We start from the raw sequence: 21598 nt of genomic DNA, 5'->3' as shown, positions 1-21598 counted from the left end.
CGTGACAAAGACTAGTTTTCATATGAAAACTGTAATAATTAAGTAAATTTTAAATGCAACAGGTGTTTGCTGAGAATTGAGTTCTTGTATTTAACAACAATCAAGCAATTCATTGCTTGACCATTTGCACTGTTCATTCGACCTTAAACTAATGCGACCTAAATATGATTTATGTATGTAGTATTCATATAGTAAGTCAACTTAGTAATCATCATGGAATCTGTTTCCAAGAAGAAACATTTATGTGGGCCCGCGTAGCATAGTCGCTAGTGCTCTCGTCTTCAGTGTGAGCGGTCCCGGGTTCAATTCCTGGTGGGGGCACTCGGTCGAAAAAGTGTAAAACGGTTTTTTGGGCCAGCCACCCTGTATGAGGTTTTCCTGTGTTTTTCTCATTCGCATCAGGCAAATACCGGGGTGGTACCTAACTTATAGGTCCCAGGCTGCTTCCTTCCTTTCCTTTACTCGGATAGTGTGCTCGCCGAGGGACATTCTCCCTCAAAACGTGACGGGCTGAATGGTTATAGATGACGAAAGACCAGAAATCTAAATCCTAAAGAAATACTTATTTTAAATAATATAGTTATGACAGATTTTGCCGTCCCTCAAAACTTGACCCCGTGCAAATGTACGTATTGTGTATATGGTAGATCCGGGCTTGCATATACATGTTCAGTTGTACGCTAGAAGCTCGCTTACTCTTGCTACAATTAAAAGAACTGATCCGTTGTTACTGAACATCATCCGAAAACTGAATACATCACTTCCCTCCAAACTCTGAAAGAGTTCTTTACGGTTGCGCATCGTTCTACGCAAGGCAAAAGTGCATGTCTGTTTCCCAGCGATTTTATTTAAGTTACACGAATTCGCATCGAGATAACAGTTCTCCGTTAGTCACATTGGTGCAAAGCATGTGCAACCTTTCCTTATAATCCTGTTTCGACGTGGTTTCGTTAATCTATTCTGTACCGCTCTGTTGTACTGGACACTTCAAAAAATTAAGGCGAGACTTAAAATGTTGCCTAATTCAAATATTGACGAAGCACAGAAACGTTTAAGAAGTGTTCTCCACAAGGCAAATAAATTGTTAGTAACACCGGACGATCTTTCAAACTTATCATCAGTGGAAAAACTAACACATCACGGCTCATCAATGAAATTGCTTCACATAGGACTGCCTGTGCTAATTTGTGTGATTAGTGTCACGGTGTTATTTGTGTATTGCCTCGAGGTACGGACACAACAAGGTGTTACTTGTCTTTGGAATTCTGAAGACAGACATCCAAATGTGGTACGTATATTCTCTTATCCATAAGAAATATATATTATTATTTTCTCCATAAACTATAAGTCGTATCCGTGGGTTTTCTCAGGGTACTCCCGTTTCCTCACACATTCTCATTCCACTAATTATTCCATCATCATCATCATCATCATCATTAATTTGTCTTAATCATCTGTCTCCCTTAGCCTAAAGGACATAATCGTGGGACGTTAAACTGAAAGATGAAAGGTAAACTATAAGAAGTAATGATGGCTGTGTAGTAAAGCACTCACCTCTGAAGTGAAGAGATAATGGTTCGAATCCAAGTCATGTAAGTTTGTGGTAGACACCATCTTGTCCTGGGTTTTCGAGAGAAAAAGGGATTTACTAGTTCAACAACTTAGATTTCTTGATTTTTTTAAAGTTATTGTTTAACAGGGAGTCGAACTATGATGTTTCCCACTCAGAAGTTACAATCTCTTATGGCTGAGCTACCAGGTACCAAACCAAGATTTCTCATTGCTAAATGATTACAGGTCTTTGGCGCAGACAACCCGAGTTCGAATCCTAATAAAATCTCATATGCCTTGCATCTCACGTAGTTGTAGGTCCACGTTTCGTATAGACTCGGTCCTGGAAACGTCGGTTAACGCAAAACAAAACAAAACTAAAAGCTGCTTAAAACAGATAGTTTTCGGTTATCTTAATAATGGAATACTCGTCTGCTAAGTAGAAGCAGTAAAGGTCCCCAGTCCAGCAAAGGTTTTACTTGTATTGTTTTGGATATTGCTCGGGGGGCACGGCGTCTCCCTGGTAGAGGGTTTCCCTCTGGTGCATGGGGTCCCTGGTTCGATTCCCGCCTAAAGTAAATTTGTGGTGAACAACAGCGTGTCCGTGGGTTTTCTCGAGTACTCCCGTTTCCACATTCTCATTCCACCAATTTGCGTTAATCATCCATCTCCCTTAGCCTAAAGGACATAATCGTGGGACGTTAAACTGAAAGATTTCATTTTTTCGATGTTGCTTGTTTTCGTTGCAGCACCAAGGTTATGAAGAACGGGTGCTATTATTAACGTCGATTTTGAACTAGCACCGGGGGTTGGATCCGGTACAATTGATGGGAGCACGGAACATCATGTAAGATTAATTGTCACAGTATAGCCCGTTTCCCACCACACAATTTCACCTCCAAAAGAAGTGAATTACAGACTACACCACCGAATCTGCCTTTCATTGTTGTGGAATTTATGGGTGTCTTCGCAACGATGACTACGAAACATCCAGATGCCCATCGAGATTTGGACAGTAGTGGTGAGCTTTCAAATATTTTCTAATCAGAGGGTACTGGTATGGCACTAACTATACTCCTCAAATAGTCATCATCATCATCATCATCATCATCATAGGTATCCTCGATTATCGGCAGGTCATTTGCTGTAGTTGAAAAGTTTCCATGCTCCACTGTCTTACGCTGACCTCTTCGTCTTCACGTACGATTTCCCTGTTTTCATAATTGTAAGCTCCTTCACCCTCTCCCTCTCTTTCCTACCACCTCTACCCTATACCTCTTTCTGATACCCTCTAGCACGTCGCTCATGATACAGTTCCTTGTTGGCAATGTCCCAACCAGTTTCTCTTCCCCTTAATAATATCTAAAATTCTTCTTTTCTCCTCCACCACTTCTAAGACCCTCCAATTCGTTTCCCTAACTAATTCTTTCCATTCTTCTTCACACCCACATTTTGAAGGCTTCCAGTAGTTTTTCATCATTTTTGCATAATGTCCATGTTTCTCACCGATACAGCACAATACTCCACAGAAGTACTTTATAAGCCTTTTTTTCTCAACTCTTTATTCAAAGTCCCAGTAAACATGCTTAGATTTTGAAAGCTTTTTATCCGGATAACATGAATGGAATATTTCATTTCCATGAATTCACTACGGGGGAGCAAAGGGAGATCCGACAAAATCACGAAAATAATACTATTATTGTGCATTTTTGGAATCACTGGACGTACAAGAACGAAATTTAGTATATTGGGACCTATTGATTGAGAAAATGGAGAAATGCATTTATTTCCAAGGATGGTATAAATTTCACCCCAAGTCAAGGAAAGAATGGAACACTGACAATTATTACCTGTTTTGAACCGTGTAATTCTGGTTTCTTTGATTGATTTGATTTTAAGTTTAGTGTGCCGTTCGTCCGTCCGTCTGTCGATAGCATGAGAACAAAAACGGTAAAAGATACGAAAGCGGTTCTCTGCAATCAATTCAACGTCCCAAGAATAGGTTCTATCTTATTCATTTACCCTCTATTCAAGCCGGAAGTGGTTCAAATTAACAATTTCCGGTTTCAGGATTTATCGCTATAGAACAAAAATGGTAAAATATATCAATAAGTGGCTTTCTGCAATCGATTCAGGGTATTAAAAGAACATGCCGTCACAATCTACTAAACTCTACCAAAGCGGAAAGTGTTGAAATTTACTACTGCTTCCGGTTTCCATACAAAAATGGTAAGAAGTATCGAGAGATTTAGTTTTATGTAATGGATTCAGCTTTACAGCTTCTATCTCCTCCCTTTAGCATTTGTTGAACGCGGAAATGGTTCAAATTAACGATTTCCGGTTGCAACCTTCATCGACATAGAAAAAAAAAGAAAAAAAGTAAAGTATAACGAGTAATAGCTTTTTTATGTGAATTTAACGTTCGAAGAGCAGGTTCTTTCTTTGATCTTATTATTTTACTCCAAAAAGTAGTTATAGATGTAGACTACTTCTTCAATTTTGAGTGTTAAATTCTCATAGTTTGCAAGTCTACTGTAGTTTCACATTGGGAAACGACACTTATTTGTTTTCATTGTCGTTTGCTTAAGGTCGGTTTAAAGGGACAAATTTTGCCGATAGATGTCACTACACTCTTCGTATCTCTCTCATGTACTTTTTTACCTTTCATGAAATTTCACGATTTCTCTTACAAATTTCAACCTAGAGACTTAAAATTTTTGGAAAAGGAACTTCATAACCTATCAAAGGTAACAATCCGTGCCGATTTTTTAATTTAAAATTTTCTTAATTGTTTAAATGGCTTGATTGTTGAAATGGATATCCAAATATTTAACAATATAACTGTTTCAACAATGAAGAAAATTGTAAATGAAAAATCGGCAGGGATTGCTGTCTTCGATAGGCTATGGAGTTTCTTCTCGAAAAATTTGAAGTCTCTAGGTTGAAATTTGTAATAGAAATCGTGAATTTTCGTGAAAGGTAAAAAATACATGAGAGAGATACGAAGACTATAGTGACTGACATCTACCGGCAAAGCTTGTCCCTTTACACCAACCTTAAAGTATTCGTTCTTGTCTCGTCTCGATTCTCGATAAGATTTTCTAATCTCGTATCGTTTTGTAAATTGATGTACGCAATTTTTACACTGTTTTCAGACTTCCAAACTATACTATGCACAAATGTCTGAGGTCTTATATGGATTCAGTACCAAGAATGTGTTTCACCTCTGATTTTATCCCACTATTGCTACCGGAAGTGATGAACATCAAGTAGCACTTCCGGTTTTAATCTCCGTAGAGAACAAACATTTAGAGATGGTGAGTAATAGCTTTTCGATATGGATTCAGCGTCCGAGTGCCTCTATCATTGATCGTAATCTTCTATTGTAGTTAGTAATTATGGATGTACTATTTCAAGTTTGGGTACTGAATTAGCATAATGTGGAAGTCTACTATAGTTTTATACTGTGAAACGAAACTTGATTTGATTTGATTTTAGTTTAGCGTCCCTTTCAGCAGCGAGGCTATATGAGACGTGGACCTACTGATTAACGTGAAATCCGAACAACTTGCTTTTCTTAATTTTTATCTAGAAGCTATCATAATCCTTCCGCGTCAAAAGGTCCACGAAAAGTGTGATATAACAACAGTCCAGGGGCGTCATTTCAGATTTCGCTTGAGGGGGGCACGAGCACCACCGACATAAGATTTTCACGTTTTGTACCAGTATATTAGTACACAATCGATTAAAGTATGTGTATTCCTCAAACTCTTGGGGGGGATTTTCCCCTCCTACCCCCCTAAATGACGCCCCTGCAACAGTTAAACCGTATTTATTGCTAGAATATATTATGTAATGACTTGCATCTTTTTAAACATTGACGAATGACTTTCATTGTGTTCATATAATCACCTTCTCAATTTATAGTTTTTATACTACTGTATGAATAAGGTAACGATAAAAACAGTGTTGCCTTGACAGGCGAGCACCGAGATTTTTCTTTGGTGTGAGTGGTCCAAAGCTTTAGGAGGTGCAACACTACAGATTACACCATGGGCGGCGATTAGGGGGGGCAAAGGGGGGCAGTTGCCCCCCCCACTTTTTTGAAATGACCCATTAATGTATATAGTTTTATTTGGAAATATAAAGTTTTTGTATGCATTAATGGTTCATAGAATAAAATAATTGCTGTTCCGTGAGTAGGTATTGATTGTTTTCCCGTATAGTAAAGAAAGCTACAGGAATTGCGTTTTTATTGCCACGAAAAATGGCCCAAAAATTAACCTATTGGAGCGCCACAATTCGAGCGTAAGGGCTTGATATGTTAGACAGCCGCTTTAAAACTAATTGAGATAACATTTTGCAAAAAAAAAAAAAAAAAAAAAAAAAAAAAGTTCTTTACAAGTTATTCTTTAATTGCACAAAAATCGACAGTTCCTAAAATGTCTCTTTTTCTTTCTAATAGCAAGGAACATTTTGATTTGATTTTTTTGAGTTTAACATCCGGTTCGGCAGTGAGGCTATATGAGACGTGGACCTAATGATTAACGTGGAATCCGAACCACATGTACTCCCGCCGGGAATCGCACCCGGGTCTCCTACGTCAAAGGGGCGTATGCTAACTGCTAGCCACGAAGGAGCTCAGTAAGGAATATTAATTAAAGAGAGAGTAATAAGAAATAATTTCTACTTTTTCCATTGCTTTGCAATGTAATATACGAGTTTACGAGTGTACAGATATAATTTTGTATATACAATTAAATTTAGTGAATTCAGCATAATTCTAGGTTTTAGGATTATTTTGTATAACTGGAGTTATTCTAAGTGTTGTAGAGTTTTGATGTATTCCAAGAAAGTAAAAACTGTACCTAATGGCAACGAACGTGTTTCGGGAAGCTGCAAAAGTATTTCTTTAAATGTCGTAGCACATCATTGTAGTATTTACTGTCTTTCTAAGAGTAGTACCATATATAATAGCATGCGTGGAATTAAAAATGTAAGTTGTTCATTAATTCCCAGTTTCAATATAACTTTTGCACAACACGCCTCATTATTAAATACTATGATTATTTGATTAGTATTATCTTTTCTATTTATTTGTTATGCAAATTTGTTACTAAATAGACCCCTAATCTTATAACAATTTTCCAGACAGAATTTTAAGATGTTCATGAGCAAGGAATCAAACCTCTTCTTACACCTTGTGTTTAAGAGTACAAGAGGTAGTGTCTACTTGGATTGCTCTTGTCAATATATGAAACACGATATACGGTATTTTAACTGCAAAAGACAGTATCCTAATTGTTATACAATCTTGTGTCAAAGTGTTAGATGCAACCAAGAAAATTAACATTGATATACAAATATTCAGATCATGTCTTGCCCCCCCACTTTTAATGTCCAACCGCCGCCACTGGATTACACCACACATTATGTAATATTGGGCCGGTATTATTCTGCACTCTAAATAAAGATTAATTGTTAAGTATTATCACCTGGACTTGAAACTACGAATTCTCAAATAGAAAGCATAAAAGTGGATTGTTCTTATAATTAAAAAAAAGAAATGAAATGAAATGTTTAAGTTTTACGCCCCACGTTTATGGTAGCTAGGCGAAAGGAGACGGTGGTGATGAGAAATGAAAGAAATAATGGAATGAAGAATAATGGAACCCCGAGAGAACCCAGGCACACGGTGTTTGTCCACCACAAAGTTCACTTGGCGTGACCTGGAATCGAACCAAGGACCCCATGCACCAGAGGTGAACCCTCTACCACTGAGTTATAAAGAAAAAGAATATGTGCACAGATGAAGCATAAGATCAAACCTTTATGTTATATCAATCATTTATGTGCTAAATATGCATAGTTTTATTAGGAAAGTATAGAAACTTATGCTGAGTTACGAAGCTTTGTGTGTGTGTGTGCGGAGGGGGGGTCCGGACCCGTTGGACTCCCCCTTCCGCGTGGGTGTGTCCCTGCCTTGTGTGAACTTGTGCTGCTCACGAAACTCGCGAAATCTTTCGTCTTATCCCGCTTATCCGAATTTAAAAAAAATACTTATCGTCTCGTCTCGTTTCAACGGTTTCGAGACGCGACCTGAAAGTTGTCGTCTTTGTACAATATAATCATCACAGTCTCCCTTAATCTCGAATCCTAAACATTAAAAAAAATGTAAACCTGAATCCTCCTTGATATAATTCTGTGTACGTTACTGCCTCTACTATATTATTATTACTATTATTATTATTATTATTACTGTTATTATTATTATTATTATTATTATTATTATTATTATTATTATTATTATTATTATTATTATTATTATTATTATTATTATTATTATTTGACAATGGAAATGTTAATGTTACCAATCATCTCTGAAATATGGGTCATTTACTCCCTGTCCCCAAAGGCAAGATTAATGGTGTGATAGAATTCGCGACATAACGTTCTTTATGTGCCTGTTGGGAGGCTTAATTCCAATTTAATTTGATAAACGAAGCTCTCTAAACGGATTTTATTTCCCCCTGGGTCACATTACATTAGGTAGTTAATTACGTATAAAATGGATGGATATGGATATTCGTTTATATAACGTCTACTAACACATTTTGTCCCACTTTTAAACAAATTAGTGTATTAATTGACAAATCGAAATACTACGTGTATATGTACATTACTTGAGAGATCTAAAAATTATTGCGCTGTTCTGAAGGGTTTTGGGTTTATAGTTTATGGACTTTTCAACTATCTAACAGAGTTCTCCAGTTGACCATAGTAGACGCTTTTCAATCTTTTTGATTCTTGTTTACAAACATATTAACAAGTCCAATTCAGTAGGGAGGCATTTAGGTCTTGAAACGAAGAAATGCAAGCACGTCTATAATAAATCTAAGTTTGCCCACAATTTTCCTTGATAGACTAACTTTATAAATCCTCTCTGTATATGGGTTTACCAAGTGTAAATTTTAAGTTATGCTTTACAGGTGTGTCAGTTTAAAGGACAACGTATTAAAATTGTATACATAAAATGCTTATATTGTACTATTGTCAAGTCTGAAGCAAGCCTGCAATCGAGAAACTAGCAAATTTGCTATAGATTTTGTTAGTTCTGCAGCCATGTAAATGCAAACTTGTTCAAGCCTACTGACTTGGCCTTGAAGATTTGAGTAAGGATATTAAAAGCCTAGAATTCTATTAGAGTAACTGTTCTGGGCGCTACTTTGTTCTGCACAAATCGTATGGTATAGACTAAATGTCACGTTCGATAAGCGATGAATGGCAAGATGGGATTATGGTCTACTGTGAAAGGATTACCATCCTCACATTCTTTAAGATAAGGTGAAATGAAGAAAATAGATATTCGCGTGATCGACGTGATGAGGTTAGGTTAGGTGAAAGCAATTGAATATGAAAATTTGTATTAAGCTGGGTTGTCAATTTACAAGAATCTTGTAGCTGCCATTTTAAAAAATCTTGTAACCCAATCTTTTTATTTACAGTTTACACATTATAACTTTCTGAAAGCAAGAAAAATACAGTATCTCCACCCATGCAGCACTGCACTCTAGTGGACAAATAGTGAACCTTCTCATTAAAAACGTGTATTTTGGCGCGCTTCCTTTCCCCGTTCAAAAGAATCTGTTGTTTCGGAAGCGGCGAAACTGGTATTTTTCTTTAAATGTGAGCAGGAGGGCGATAGCAGGTAGCAAGCATGACGACCCAGAAAGTTGCACATGGTTTGACTCCTTACAAGAAGAAAAAAAAAATGTATGTCTCTTTCAAGACTATGTTTACATGGAGAAATATTGTAGGGTTGTAAGATTTTTTTTTAATGACAGCTACAAGAGTCTTGCAAAGTGGCAATCCAGCTTTAAGTCCGAGTGTGGCAAGGGAACTGAAGTTTATGAAAGGGATGAAATAGATAGCATCAATATGAATAACTGAAGTCTTCATGGAGATGACTTGTTGTAAAAAATAAAAATATTGCAAAAGAAATTCGGTGAGATGAGAGATATATGAGAGAATATGAGGGGTCTGTGTCAGTAGATGTGAGATCCAACTTACCTCCTCCTCCACTCTACAAAATTTCTCCACGAGCTTTGGGTTTCCAGGGATTTCTTCTTTAAATTCTGATGTGAGACACAATTCTAGTATATAGATATGAAACTGCTGTTGTGGATGATCAAATCACGGGAAAACGGCTGAACCTATAAAGTACATTTTGAAGTGTAGTTATCATGTACTTTAAATTGGATTTTTATCGTGTCAATTTGATTATAATACGTATGCTACAGGGGGAGCGGGGAGATAAAAAAATATCTACGACGCCATGAAGTTTGGAAGATGAAACTCGGTATATAAACTTTATTTCATCGTGTCACTTTAATTTGAGGACAAATCCTAAATATGGACTCAACCAAGCTAAGTAAAGAAACAAAGTTTAAGTAACTCAAATAATAATAATAATAATAATAATAATAATAATAATAATAATAATAATAATAATAATAATAATAATAATAATAATACGTATAGACATAAATATACCAAAAATAGAAGTAGCTAAACAGTTAGAAGTAACTAACTAAATACTAACAAGATCAGAATTAAATAAATAAAAATACCAAACAGAGGTAGGAAATGACAACGCAGATCAGTAAGAGTTTAGATAATTTTGATTTGATTAGCAAACAATTTAGTATCTGAACATGTTAGTGTCAAGATCAATGGTCAAATACCCTGGAAATCGTATTAGTAGATAGTTGAGGATTGCATAGTTTAATATTAGAATATGTTAGGGGCAAGCTTAACGGTTACAGCACTTTGGAAATTAGAACAGTCAATAGTTGAGTTTTGAATAGTTTATTCTTTGTTCATTCTTTGTTTTGTTTTGTTTTTGTTTCGTTTTTTTTGTCTCTTGTTTCTTGTTTGTGGTTTCCTTTCCCTCCCTTATTCAAATCCCCTTTCACCTATTCCAAAATGCAAAACAAATAAATTAAAGAAATAAAAGGCAATGATGATAACCCGTGCCGGTTTTAATTTTCAGATACCGGTTCTGAAAGACGGGCCTGAGCCTAAAAGAAAAAAAAAACCTAAAGAGGGTCATCTGAGGGCAAAGTTTATACGGAAAATTGAGTATTTCACGATCCCATTAAATCAGAAACTCAAACTCAGTTTCTGAACTATTCACTAAAAAATAAGAAGACCCATGTCCAGTGTTTCTGAGATTCCCCATTGAAGACGTGGTAAAGGAAATGTTTTCTATATTTTTAAAAACACATTCAAAGTAACATTGTCTTCTATTTGTACTCATGTTACGGGAAAGCGACTGGACAGTTTGAAATGAATTTGGTCAGATAGTTAGTACCTACCTCGAGTTAGTTTTTGTCTTTTGTTATCTTACTTTGATTCAATTAGATAACTAGGACAATTTGAAATTTGCATTTCGACAATGAATGGAAACGAGAAACAAAAGTTTGCGTGAGAAATAAGGTAATGAGAAATATTTTCTCATCTCTCCTCGACTTTCGAAAAGCTTTATTCGTAAATTTATGTCCACAATTTGACCTGACTCTGCTCTTAATTTCGTTTAGAACAGTGGATCTCAACCTTATTCCTATCACGACCACAATTTTATCACATCCTCTTGCCAGTGACCTCCTTATAATTTCTGGTTTGTAATAAGCTTGTGTGGAATTTTTAATATACCTATTACAGAGATATCACGATATCCAGCTATTTCTATAATAGTAGAATTCATTTCTTGTATATAGTGGATACAGTACCTTCCCTAAAGCGAATGGATTAAAACCAAATCCGGTCAGTTCATTCATATTACAAATATCGAATCCGATCCATCATACTGGTTCAAAACGGAGGCCGTTTGAAAAATTTAGAACTTCAAAACCCCTTAATTTTGGGTCATATCATAAAAAAAAAAAAAAAAAATAAAGTGACTTCCAATGTTGGTTTAAAAAAAACTTGGACATTTGTTAAAAAAGTTATTGAGTATTCTACATGACTTGATAAAGTCCGTCATAAAGATTGAACCGGACATTGCCGCACTAGTGAAATCACACCATGCTCAGGTATCTCATTAGCTTTCAATTTTAATTATATTTCAATATGGAAGTTCTGTTGCTTTTGTATTTTTCTGGTATTTCAATATGCAGTTCTCATTAGTTTTATATTGTGCCTCTTTCATTTAAATTGATTTTTTTTAAAAACTCTGCTCCCGTTGAAAATGTTTAGTAGACCAATGTTTGTACTTAACAGTAAGTACCTTTAAAAATAAAGATATACCTATCAGAACAAAATTCAAAATAATATTTAAAATATTTTCCGGTGTTACATTCTAATTATATTTATCTCTTCCGCTTGTCTTTGTGACCGCCATGAAACCCCCTCGCGACCCCCCCCCCAGGTTGAGAAACCCTGGTCTAGAACTTACCAGAATCCTTTCGTGTTACGAGGTTCTCAAAGGATGTGGTACAACATTTAAACCATATTTATTATTGGATATTGTATAATGACTTGGGTATCTTTAATCCTTAATAAATCCTCTTCATTATGTTTCGGAAATTACTTTATCAATCTATAGTTTTTATATTATGGATCATGTTAACACTAAAATAGTGTTTGAGACCTAAGACTTGGGTGAACTATAGTACTCGCGCCGAGTCGTGAAGCTTGGGCTCTTATTCAGTCATGGCAATATTTTGCTTGAGCTCCAACACATCGGAAAACTTCGGTACAATTCGTGGAGCCGCTTCCCGAACACACACTTGGAGAAATGTCAAACAGCTGAAATTCACCAACAATGTTGCCAAACTTTGAAGACATAGTAAACGAGTATATGAAAATAAGCGTTTAAATATTACCAATAATAACACTGCACAACAAAACTACTGTAACAACTATTATAAAATGGTAACAATAGCACAAATAGTAACAACGAAAACATAACGCAACAAAAAAGAATTAACAAAACGGAACTTGACGCCAATCGGACAACACTGTACTCTCGGGAGATGTTTTCCGTGTAGCGCGAGAGAAGACACTGACAAAATTTGATGGGTGGGGGTTGACGACCGGAACACAACCTCGCGTTCTATTGGGTAGTGAAATCGGTAGATCTAGGTCAAGCTTCACGACTCGGCGCGAGTACTACCATATAGTGCTACCCACGAGACTCATAAAATTTCTCGTTTCGTCTCGATTCTAGTCTGGAAAAGGAGCCAATAATTGTAATGTTTCTAATCTCGTCTCGAATTCAAAATCGTAATTCTCGTGTGGACTCTCGTCTCTCTTTTAAGACTAGACAAGAAATTTCTCGTTTCATGACAACACTAGATTAGGAAGAGAGAATATGATAATTGCAGTGAGGTGAGTTAGCTTACATCAGTGCTTTCCAACTTTTTTTTTTCTGAGAACACTTTTCTGAACACTTACAACATCGCGACTTAGGTATGATAGGTTATGTTGGAATTGAGGTTTGTTACTGCTGTTGCACACACTAATTCATACACTTTGTCTGAAAATCGATTTTTTAAGTTACTATTATAGATCTTTTGAATGGCATACAATTTTTCTTTAATCTTACAATTTTTGAAGACACCACATGAAATTTCACGACAAACCGGTTTTACGGCTTGGCTTCCGGTCAGGGAATTAATTTAGAGTACAGTGAAACAAGTGACTTGAAGTATAAAGTGAAATAAAGGGACAGGAAGTATAATTTGGGATGAGGTAAGGCAAGAGTGAGGGAATGGAGTTTTTATAAGGACGAGGTGAAGTGAGATTTCAACGAAATAAAGATCTTTATTCTGAGCAGTCTGCAATTTTTATTTATTGAAAATACAGGGTGTCCAATATACAATGCAACCCGGAGTTTGGGATAGTAGAACTTTTGAACCTGAAGTGATACACAAATAATGGTTATACCAAAATTAAGACTTGTTCATGCATATATTTTTTAACTAGGAAGCAACCATTGAAGTACACTAGGAACCACACAGTGTTGCCAGATGTAACCGAAGTTGTAAATCTTTTTTTTTTTTTTTTTTTTTTTTTTTGCAAAACATGTAAATTGACTCATAACTCATACGTATGGATGTTCTGTCGTTAATTTTCAGTTTGTTTAGTTGAAGTGGCTTGGAAAGTATGGAACAGAAAAAAGAATTTTTCATTTGCATCGATAACTAATCGGAAGAGGCCTATGTAAGGGGGAACTACTAGGGAAATCGTAGTTTTCATAAAACACTCTGAATTGGCAACATTACTAATGTTTCATTGTATCAAAAGGTGTGTTAAGGATCTGTCTACATTATGCGGTTCCTAATAACGAAAAATGAACTTTGAAATTATCATGATAAAACTGTTACTTACATTGAAGAAAATTACCTTGTATTGCTATAATTAGTGTTTCATTAAAAAACTTTTTACAGAATTATAATATACCATATCTCTACTAGAAAGTTCATAGAAAATAATTTTCTTCAAAAATTATATAATACTATGAAAATGTATATATATATATATATATATATATATATATATATATATATATATATATATATATATATATATATATATATATATATATATATACTCGCCTGAAATGGCCCTATTCATCCTAACATATCTGGATGAATAGGGCCGTTCGTAAGGTGAATAGGGCCACATGTATTAAGCGGATTGAAACCACACACAATTGTAAAGTCGTACTAAAAGATAGAGTAGAATTCGTATACATAATATTTTAGAATAATAGAAGGTGTAAACGGTAGATTTACGTGCTCATAAAGTCATATATTTATACTCGTATATGGGTGGGAACAAGTTTCTCTCCAATGTATTTTAAGAAAACATAACACAAATAAGTAGTCTCTAATACCTTCTTTTTGTATCACAGAAATTACATTACAACTAAAAATTCTTGAACAGTCTGTTAATAATAAGACGAACGATCTCTTTTTTTCTAATCAGCAAAAAATTGTTAATTAACCCTTGTCTATAGCCCTAGCCTATCATATACGAAAAGAGTACACAAAAACAAAACTTCAGTTTGCATTGAAGAAAAACAGTAAACTTTTTCATTTTTAGCTTTTATTTCGTTCTGTTGCTGGATTGCTGAGACAACGTCCACAAGTAAACATTTTTTTTTTGTTCTCCTTCAATACATCGCATATGATACCACGCTTTGCACTTGTAGCAACATATCCAGTACCCAAAGGATGAAAACAAAGGGCAGTAATGGGAAATGCTGCAAAACCAACACACGATCATTTCATTTTTATTTGTATTTTTTGTTACTTCATCTTCATCACATTCTTTTTCTTCCGTCAGGTCTTCTGAAATTGCTACTGACGTTCTATGTTGCCCTTTTAAATAATGCTTTTCGAACAGATTGTGGAGATGTTAGTAGCTCAGCACGCTGCTTAGGTCTAGATTTACTTTATATATTTTTAACAATCTTTTTGGGAGTTGGTATTAAATTATGGAAAGAAATGCTTGCCTTCTTGGACATAAGCATACACTCAACTCTTTTTTTTTTTCACAGATGTAGTTGTTGACGTTTCTTACTCTGCAAACATTGAGTTGTTAGCATTAATTTCTGCTTCCTTATTAGATATTTCAATTGTGCAACAGGGCAAAAACTTGTACTGCTTCTTGTACGTCATCTGTGTTTAACACTCATATTTTCCCATCTGAAATAAGAAAGAGAGACAACAAAGAATATGTATAAGACGATAGATAGGGTGAATGGATGGGATGTGGTTGATGCATGCATTCGTACAAAATTAAAGTGGGAAAAATCTTTGAGTTTTACTTCCCAAGGTTATGCCGGGTAGGCTAAAGGAGACGGTGAAGATGAGAATGAATGAAATGGTGGAATGAAAAAGTGGGAGTAAACGGGAGAACCCCGATAAAACCCGTCTACACAGTGTTTGTCCACCCGAGCTGGGCTCCAACCAGGGACCCCACACACCGAAGGTGAACGTTCTGCCACTGAGCCATCGCGGCTCCCTAATCAAAAAGTATGGCCCTGTTCACTCTAACTAGATAAGGTCCTATTCACCCTAATTGGTAATATATAGAAAAATAAGTTGGGAACCCTGTTTAAGTTCCTTCACGACTATCATGCTACTCATAACAACTTGAATCAACCGTGTTGAAGGTAAGAAAATGAAACTTCTGCACTTCCAACAAAACTACATAGCGTAGCAAGAAAGAATACATGACAGAAGTATTAAAAATACGCTATTTTTCTTAACACTTGCCTTCAATTGATGATGAAAGTTGCTCTGTAATACAATCAGCGTCCAGTATTCACTCAATATAACTGCACAATGAACTTGTAGAGACTCACAGTGAAGACACGACGTGGCACTCGCTTCTCTGCTTCTGTTCTCTAAAAAGGTGAATAACGTAACGAGTGGCCCTATTCATCATGTGGCCCTATTCCACCGAAGCTACTCTATATACATGAACAAAGCTTCATTCTGGTATAACCATTATTGTGTATCAGTTCAGGTTAAAAATTTCTACTATCCCAAACTCCGGGTTGCATTGTATATTGGACACCCTGTATAATAAAATCTTTAGCTTGACTCATAGGCGCCAACAGGAGTGTATAGTATGGGACTTTTACCCCCGGAGAGTTTACAATTGAGACATACTGTACAATCCTTTGCTTCTAAAGAGTTGAGAGAAGGGTAGCCCATTGTCACTCTTATGAAGCGGATAAGGAGGCTACAGCAAATCGAAGGTATTTATACCAAAATTTAAAAGGAAGAGCTGGCATATTTTACGTGTAGATACGCCAATTTCAACACACTTCTCGAAATGTTTCATCTTGTTTCTTAGAAATCTCTTCAACACAAAATAATTCAGATAGATCTTGCAAAGTCCCCGGAGATGATTTAGATCTCCAATTATCGCACATTTATTAAGTCTGAGATTTATATTAGGTGTCAGTATCGATAAAATATTAAAAGTTGATTGATATATCAAAATCTCGAAAATATCAAAAATATGGAAAATATCTATCTCAAATGAAAATAAAACCTAATCGAAATAAACACTTATTATTATTATTTTCGACAATATGTTATTGCCTTCATCACACATAGTATTAGATGAAAAGGCAACAATGCAATGCCGAAACTGAAACACAGCTTAGTAACAGTGCTTGCTTTGGTTAAAGTTTATTTATTTATTTATTTTAGTTATGCATGGTTTCAAAACTAGAATGAATAACATTCAAGATATCTAAATATGAAATACCAAAATATCGAAAAATATAGGAAAACATTGTCACATCGAAAATCGAAAAATATCAAAAATCAATATTTATAATAATATTTTGATACTGATATTTCAGTATTTGAAAGTTTCTATAGATATATCAAACTATCTTAGTAGGCCAGTGCATAGACCCTCTTTGAGAAACATACCATTCAACAACAACAACAAAAAAATTAAAGTTTCACGTCACACGGTTATATCGGATAGGCTAAAAGAGACGGCGATGATGATGAGAAAAGAGTGAAACGGTGGAATGAATAAAGTTGGAGGAAACGAGAGAAGACAGAGGAAACCCACGCACATGATGTTTGTTCACCACAAAGTTCACTTGGCGCGAGCTGGGATCGAACAAGGGAATCCAAGTACCAGAGGGTGAACGTTCTACCACTGAGCCACCTCGGCCCTTACCATTCAACGAATGGCTCACGATTTCTGCATAAGTTTCTAGCAATTTTGTGTCACAAGAACCATATAGCACCCATATATTATGAATAGACGACAACAGTCTGAAGTAGGTGCCTTTTATAAGCGGAAGATCAAAATGATAACTTAACCTGGAAATTTTCATGAGTGACGATACTTGAGCACATCATCGAGTCTCAATGTAGTCAACTTGTTAAACATATGCCATTTTTACAGTATTTCTTCTTCTTCTTCTTCTTCTTCTTATTATTATTATTATTATTATTATTATTATTATTATTATTATTATTATAACTACTACTACTACTACTAAGTATTCTGCCTGTTGGCAGGTTCTGCGACTATTGCTTTTTTTTTTTTTTTTTTTTTTAACTACGTTTGGAACAGGAAATGTTTCTTCCACGTTTCTCGATCTTCAGCTTCCTATTTTAACTCCCAATATTAGTGATAGCTCGCACGCATCCACTCCCAGCACTTGGTTACTCCGTTCTTCTATCTCAGTCGTTGCGCTCCTTCACTCTAGTGTTCCTCTCGAGCAATTCACTCTGATCGTAAAAACGTGATCTTTTACGTCATTCACCAGCCTCTTGGAAATAACTGCACTTTATTACTGTAATATCATTTCAAGAGCCTCGTGTGTCCTACGGTTCATATTCTAATCATTTCTGAAACATATTGATTTGATTTGAACAAAATTCCTTTTAAATGTTTTTCCACGTAATAATAATGTTACTGACCTTTTTTTAAAAATTTTACAGGGCACAACAATGAAGAAAAGCGAGGACCAACTGAAGATGGTTTCTCAACCTGTGCGCTCCCGTATTAACCTGGAGAACGAAGAGACCACAGCCTGGGTGACTTGGAAACAGCTAAAAGTGAAAGATCGGTGACATTACGAAACGTCAGTGGATGGGCGAACAAAAAAGACTTTGGTGAGCGAACAGTAATGGTTTGACGAATGTTACGTTCAGTATTGAGTACATACAGAAAAAGACAAGTGTGTCTGTTTTCTTTTCAAATTGGATAGTGTGTTTGTGTAAGCGTGGTTTATGAATAATACTCTAAGGAAAATAAGAAGCAATGTTTTGAATGTGTTTTACATGTGTTACTTTTTTTTTATTGACATATGAAAGTAAAACTATTGGAAGTCAGATGTGAAACATCAACTACACAATACGGCATATACAGTCTTGTTCTGAAAACATGGTCATTCACTTCTCTTTAAACAGGTATAGTTTCGCACAAGACTAAACATCAGACGGCTCAAAAGTGTTTTTATTTGGTCCATAAATGTATCATAAATGAATAATGTGCAAGTATAAATCTCTTTTAAATCGGCAATTTTCCTCCCTCATCACATTTTCAGTGGCAATATAACATATTTTGACGTAAGAGTAACAAAAATAACTTGACTACACACACACACACAGATATACGTAGTATGAGATAACTAGGAGTTTTGTTATTGCTCTTTAATTCAATGTCAAAACGTTATGTTCTTATCTTAGATTCTTAGTGCTTTTTTGGTGATCTAAATAAGAATTTATAATTGTGGGTACGTCATAAATCGGACGCTACTTTGATTATGCTCGCAAATGACGGCAAAATTTGCTTCTTTACGAAGAATAATGAAGAGTGAGCAATATATACGTGAAGAAAGTGGGATGGGGTGGATTCGGAGGGAAAGAATGTAAAAGCTATGACTCACAGCACCAATTTTTGATTTCGCCGTCTTAACTGATAATTCCGAAAGTCGACAGACAGTATTAACTTACTTCCTTAAACAAGTGTTTGAACATTCCTCCCAACACAATCATTTCCTACTGCTACTGATACAATTATACTACGTATTACAGAGAAACAGGCTTATACAACTAAAAAAACAGGCATATACAACTAAAGAAACAAACGTATACAACTAATGAAATAGACGTACCGGGTATATACTTAAAGAAACAGGCATATACAACTACAGAAACAGGCATACACAACTACAGAAAAAGGCATATACAACTAGAGAAACAGGCATATACAACTAGAGAAACAAACATACACAACTAAAGAAACATACATATACAACTAAAGAAACATACATATACAACTAGAGAAACATACATATACAACTAGAGAAACAGGCATATATAACTAGAAAAAAAAACTTAGAAAATCAAAACTGGAAACTTGCGTAATTGTAATTTAAAATAATTTCGATTTTGTAAGAGTGAGCAATTTATCTTGTGTACTGTTCTTAAATTTATTTTTTTGGATATTTTCCTTCTCCCATCCCTACAGGTGGTCACCCAATAGGATAATAACGCTCCTTCTCTCCCCAAGGTTCCGCCACCACTGCTAGAAAAATTGATTTTCACATTATGTACTTGGATATATCCCTCTTAAATGAGCATTTTATAGAATAACATCTTATGAAGTAAAATTATACAGGTGGCCGAATCCTTATTTATTTTACTGTTAGCATAAAACAAAACTTAGAATACACTGTTGTTAAAACTACATTCACTGGAAGCCACATGTGTGGTGTTAGGATGACAGTTATCTACAAATGTTATCTTGATTTGATTTTCAGTTTAGGAACCCTTGCAGCAACAAGGCGATATGAGAGATGGACCTACAGCTTAACACGGAATCTGAACCACATAAACTTCCGCTGGGGATCGAACTCGGATCTCTCACGCCAAAGGCGTGTATGCCAATTGCTTAGCCACGAGGGAACTCTACAAATGTTATCTACAAATTGGAGAGCCGAAGAACTAAGGTGAAGAAGAGGAAAACATGGTGACAGTGTTTCTAGATGCCGATTATATATATATATATATATATATATATATATATATATATATATATATATATATATATATATATATATATATATATATATATATATATATATATATATATATATATATATATATATATATATTCAATATCAATATATAAACAGCCCAGAAAAAGAGGGGGAACGAGAGGCCATTTTCAAATCGAAACTAAGATACCAGCACTTTCGAGATCTTTAAACCAAATAGATTTAAGGTAATTGCAAGAACATTAAAAGGCAGCAAATACCATATTTTTATGAAATTATCAACGATCAGGGGGGTGAGGACATGCGAGCACAGTTGAGTTCCACACGTGAGTTCCAGCAAATTGCTATTGGTGGAATTATTCAGGAGTACTGGAATACCTGTTCTCGTAAGATCAGTGAAATCAAATGGTTACAGGTCTAGTCAGACAAAATATGAGTTACTGCTTGTACTCACGAAGTAGTGTTTGCGTCTAACATCCACTCAGAGCACAGTAGTCTCCATTATTAAACACGTGGCCAAAACTCTCTAAATCGGAAGTTCCGTTTTTGAGACTATCAAAAACCTAAATAGTTAAGTTGGTATCTTCATCGTTAGAAACGACTATTTTTTAAGGGCAGACACACATGTCTAGCTGCCGAAATCTATGTCGATATAAGTCTCAAACTAATCAAAGAGGATCTCTTTCAGCATGTAAGTAAACGCAGTTTCCAATCGCATCTCTCTACATATATACTGTTTTGTTTATTATTCTAACTTTTTATAATAAACGAATTAAATTAAAATCCATTGTGAATAGAACTAGAACAAGACGATTTTGTAAGCGCAGACATTTCTTTTCGCCCATTAAAGGTCGGTTTAAAGGGACAAATTTTGCCGATAGGTGTCTCTACAGTCTTTGTATCTTCCTCATGTATTTTTTTTTTTTAATCTTTCACGAAAATTCACGATTTCTCTTACAAATTTGAAGCTACCGACTTCAAAGTTTTAAAGAAGAAACTTCATAACCTATCGAAGGCAACAATCCCTGCCGATTGTTTACTTAGTATTTTCTTCATTGTTGAAATGGCTTAAATTTTAAAACTGAATATCCAAATCCTTAACTATATACTGTTTCAACGATGAAGAAAATTCTAAATAAAAAAATCGGCACGGATTTGTTGCCTTCGATAGGTTATGAAGTTCCTTCTCTAAAAACTTGAAGCCTGTAGCTTGAAATTTGTAAGAGAAATCGTCAATTTTTGTGAAAGGTAAAAGATACATGAGAGAGATACGAAAACTGTAGTGACATCTATCGGCGAAACTTGTCCTTTAAACCAACCTTAACCGCGATATTCCTGTAATTTGGATTCCATTAGTTACCGTACTTACGATTGATTCTTGCGTTTTTGAAAACTATTCTTGTATTCTTGAATAAGTAGGCATGCCAGACAAGTGTTCTGATTAGAATATATTTTGAGGTTCTTTATAAATTAAATTATTTGAATTTG

General features: G+C 35.3%; 1 protein-coding gene across 1 annotated transcript; it reads left to right on the top strand.

Annotated features, from left to right (window-relative positions):
• Positions 1-852: 852 nt before the first annotated feature.
• LOC145666012 (uncharacterized) lies at positions 853-20099 on the top strand. Its single transcript, XM_081733117.1, has 2 exons — positions 853-1288; positions 18048-20099. Exons 1-2 carry the CDS (start codon positions 1013-1015, stop codon positions 18177-18179), a joined length of 408 nt encoding a protein of 135 aa, XP_081589243.1. The 5' UTR covers positions 853-1012; the 3' UTR covers positions 18180-20099.
• Positions 20100-21598: the final 1499 nt, after the last annotated feature.

Source organism: Thermobia domestica, chromosome 1 (assembly GCF_964235325.1).
Source record: "Thermobia domestica chromosome 1, izTheDome1.hap1.1, whole genome shotgun sequence".
Lineage (NCBI taxonomy): Eukaryota > Metazoa > Arthropoda > Insecta > Zygentoma > Lepismatidae > Thermobia > Thermobia domestica.
Note: the sequence above shows the minus strand (reverse complement) of the source record. Positions and strands in the feature narration are given on the sequence as shown.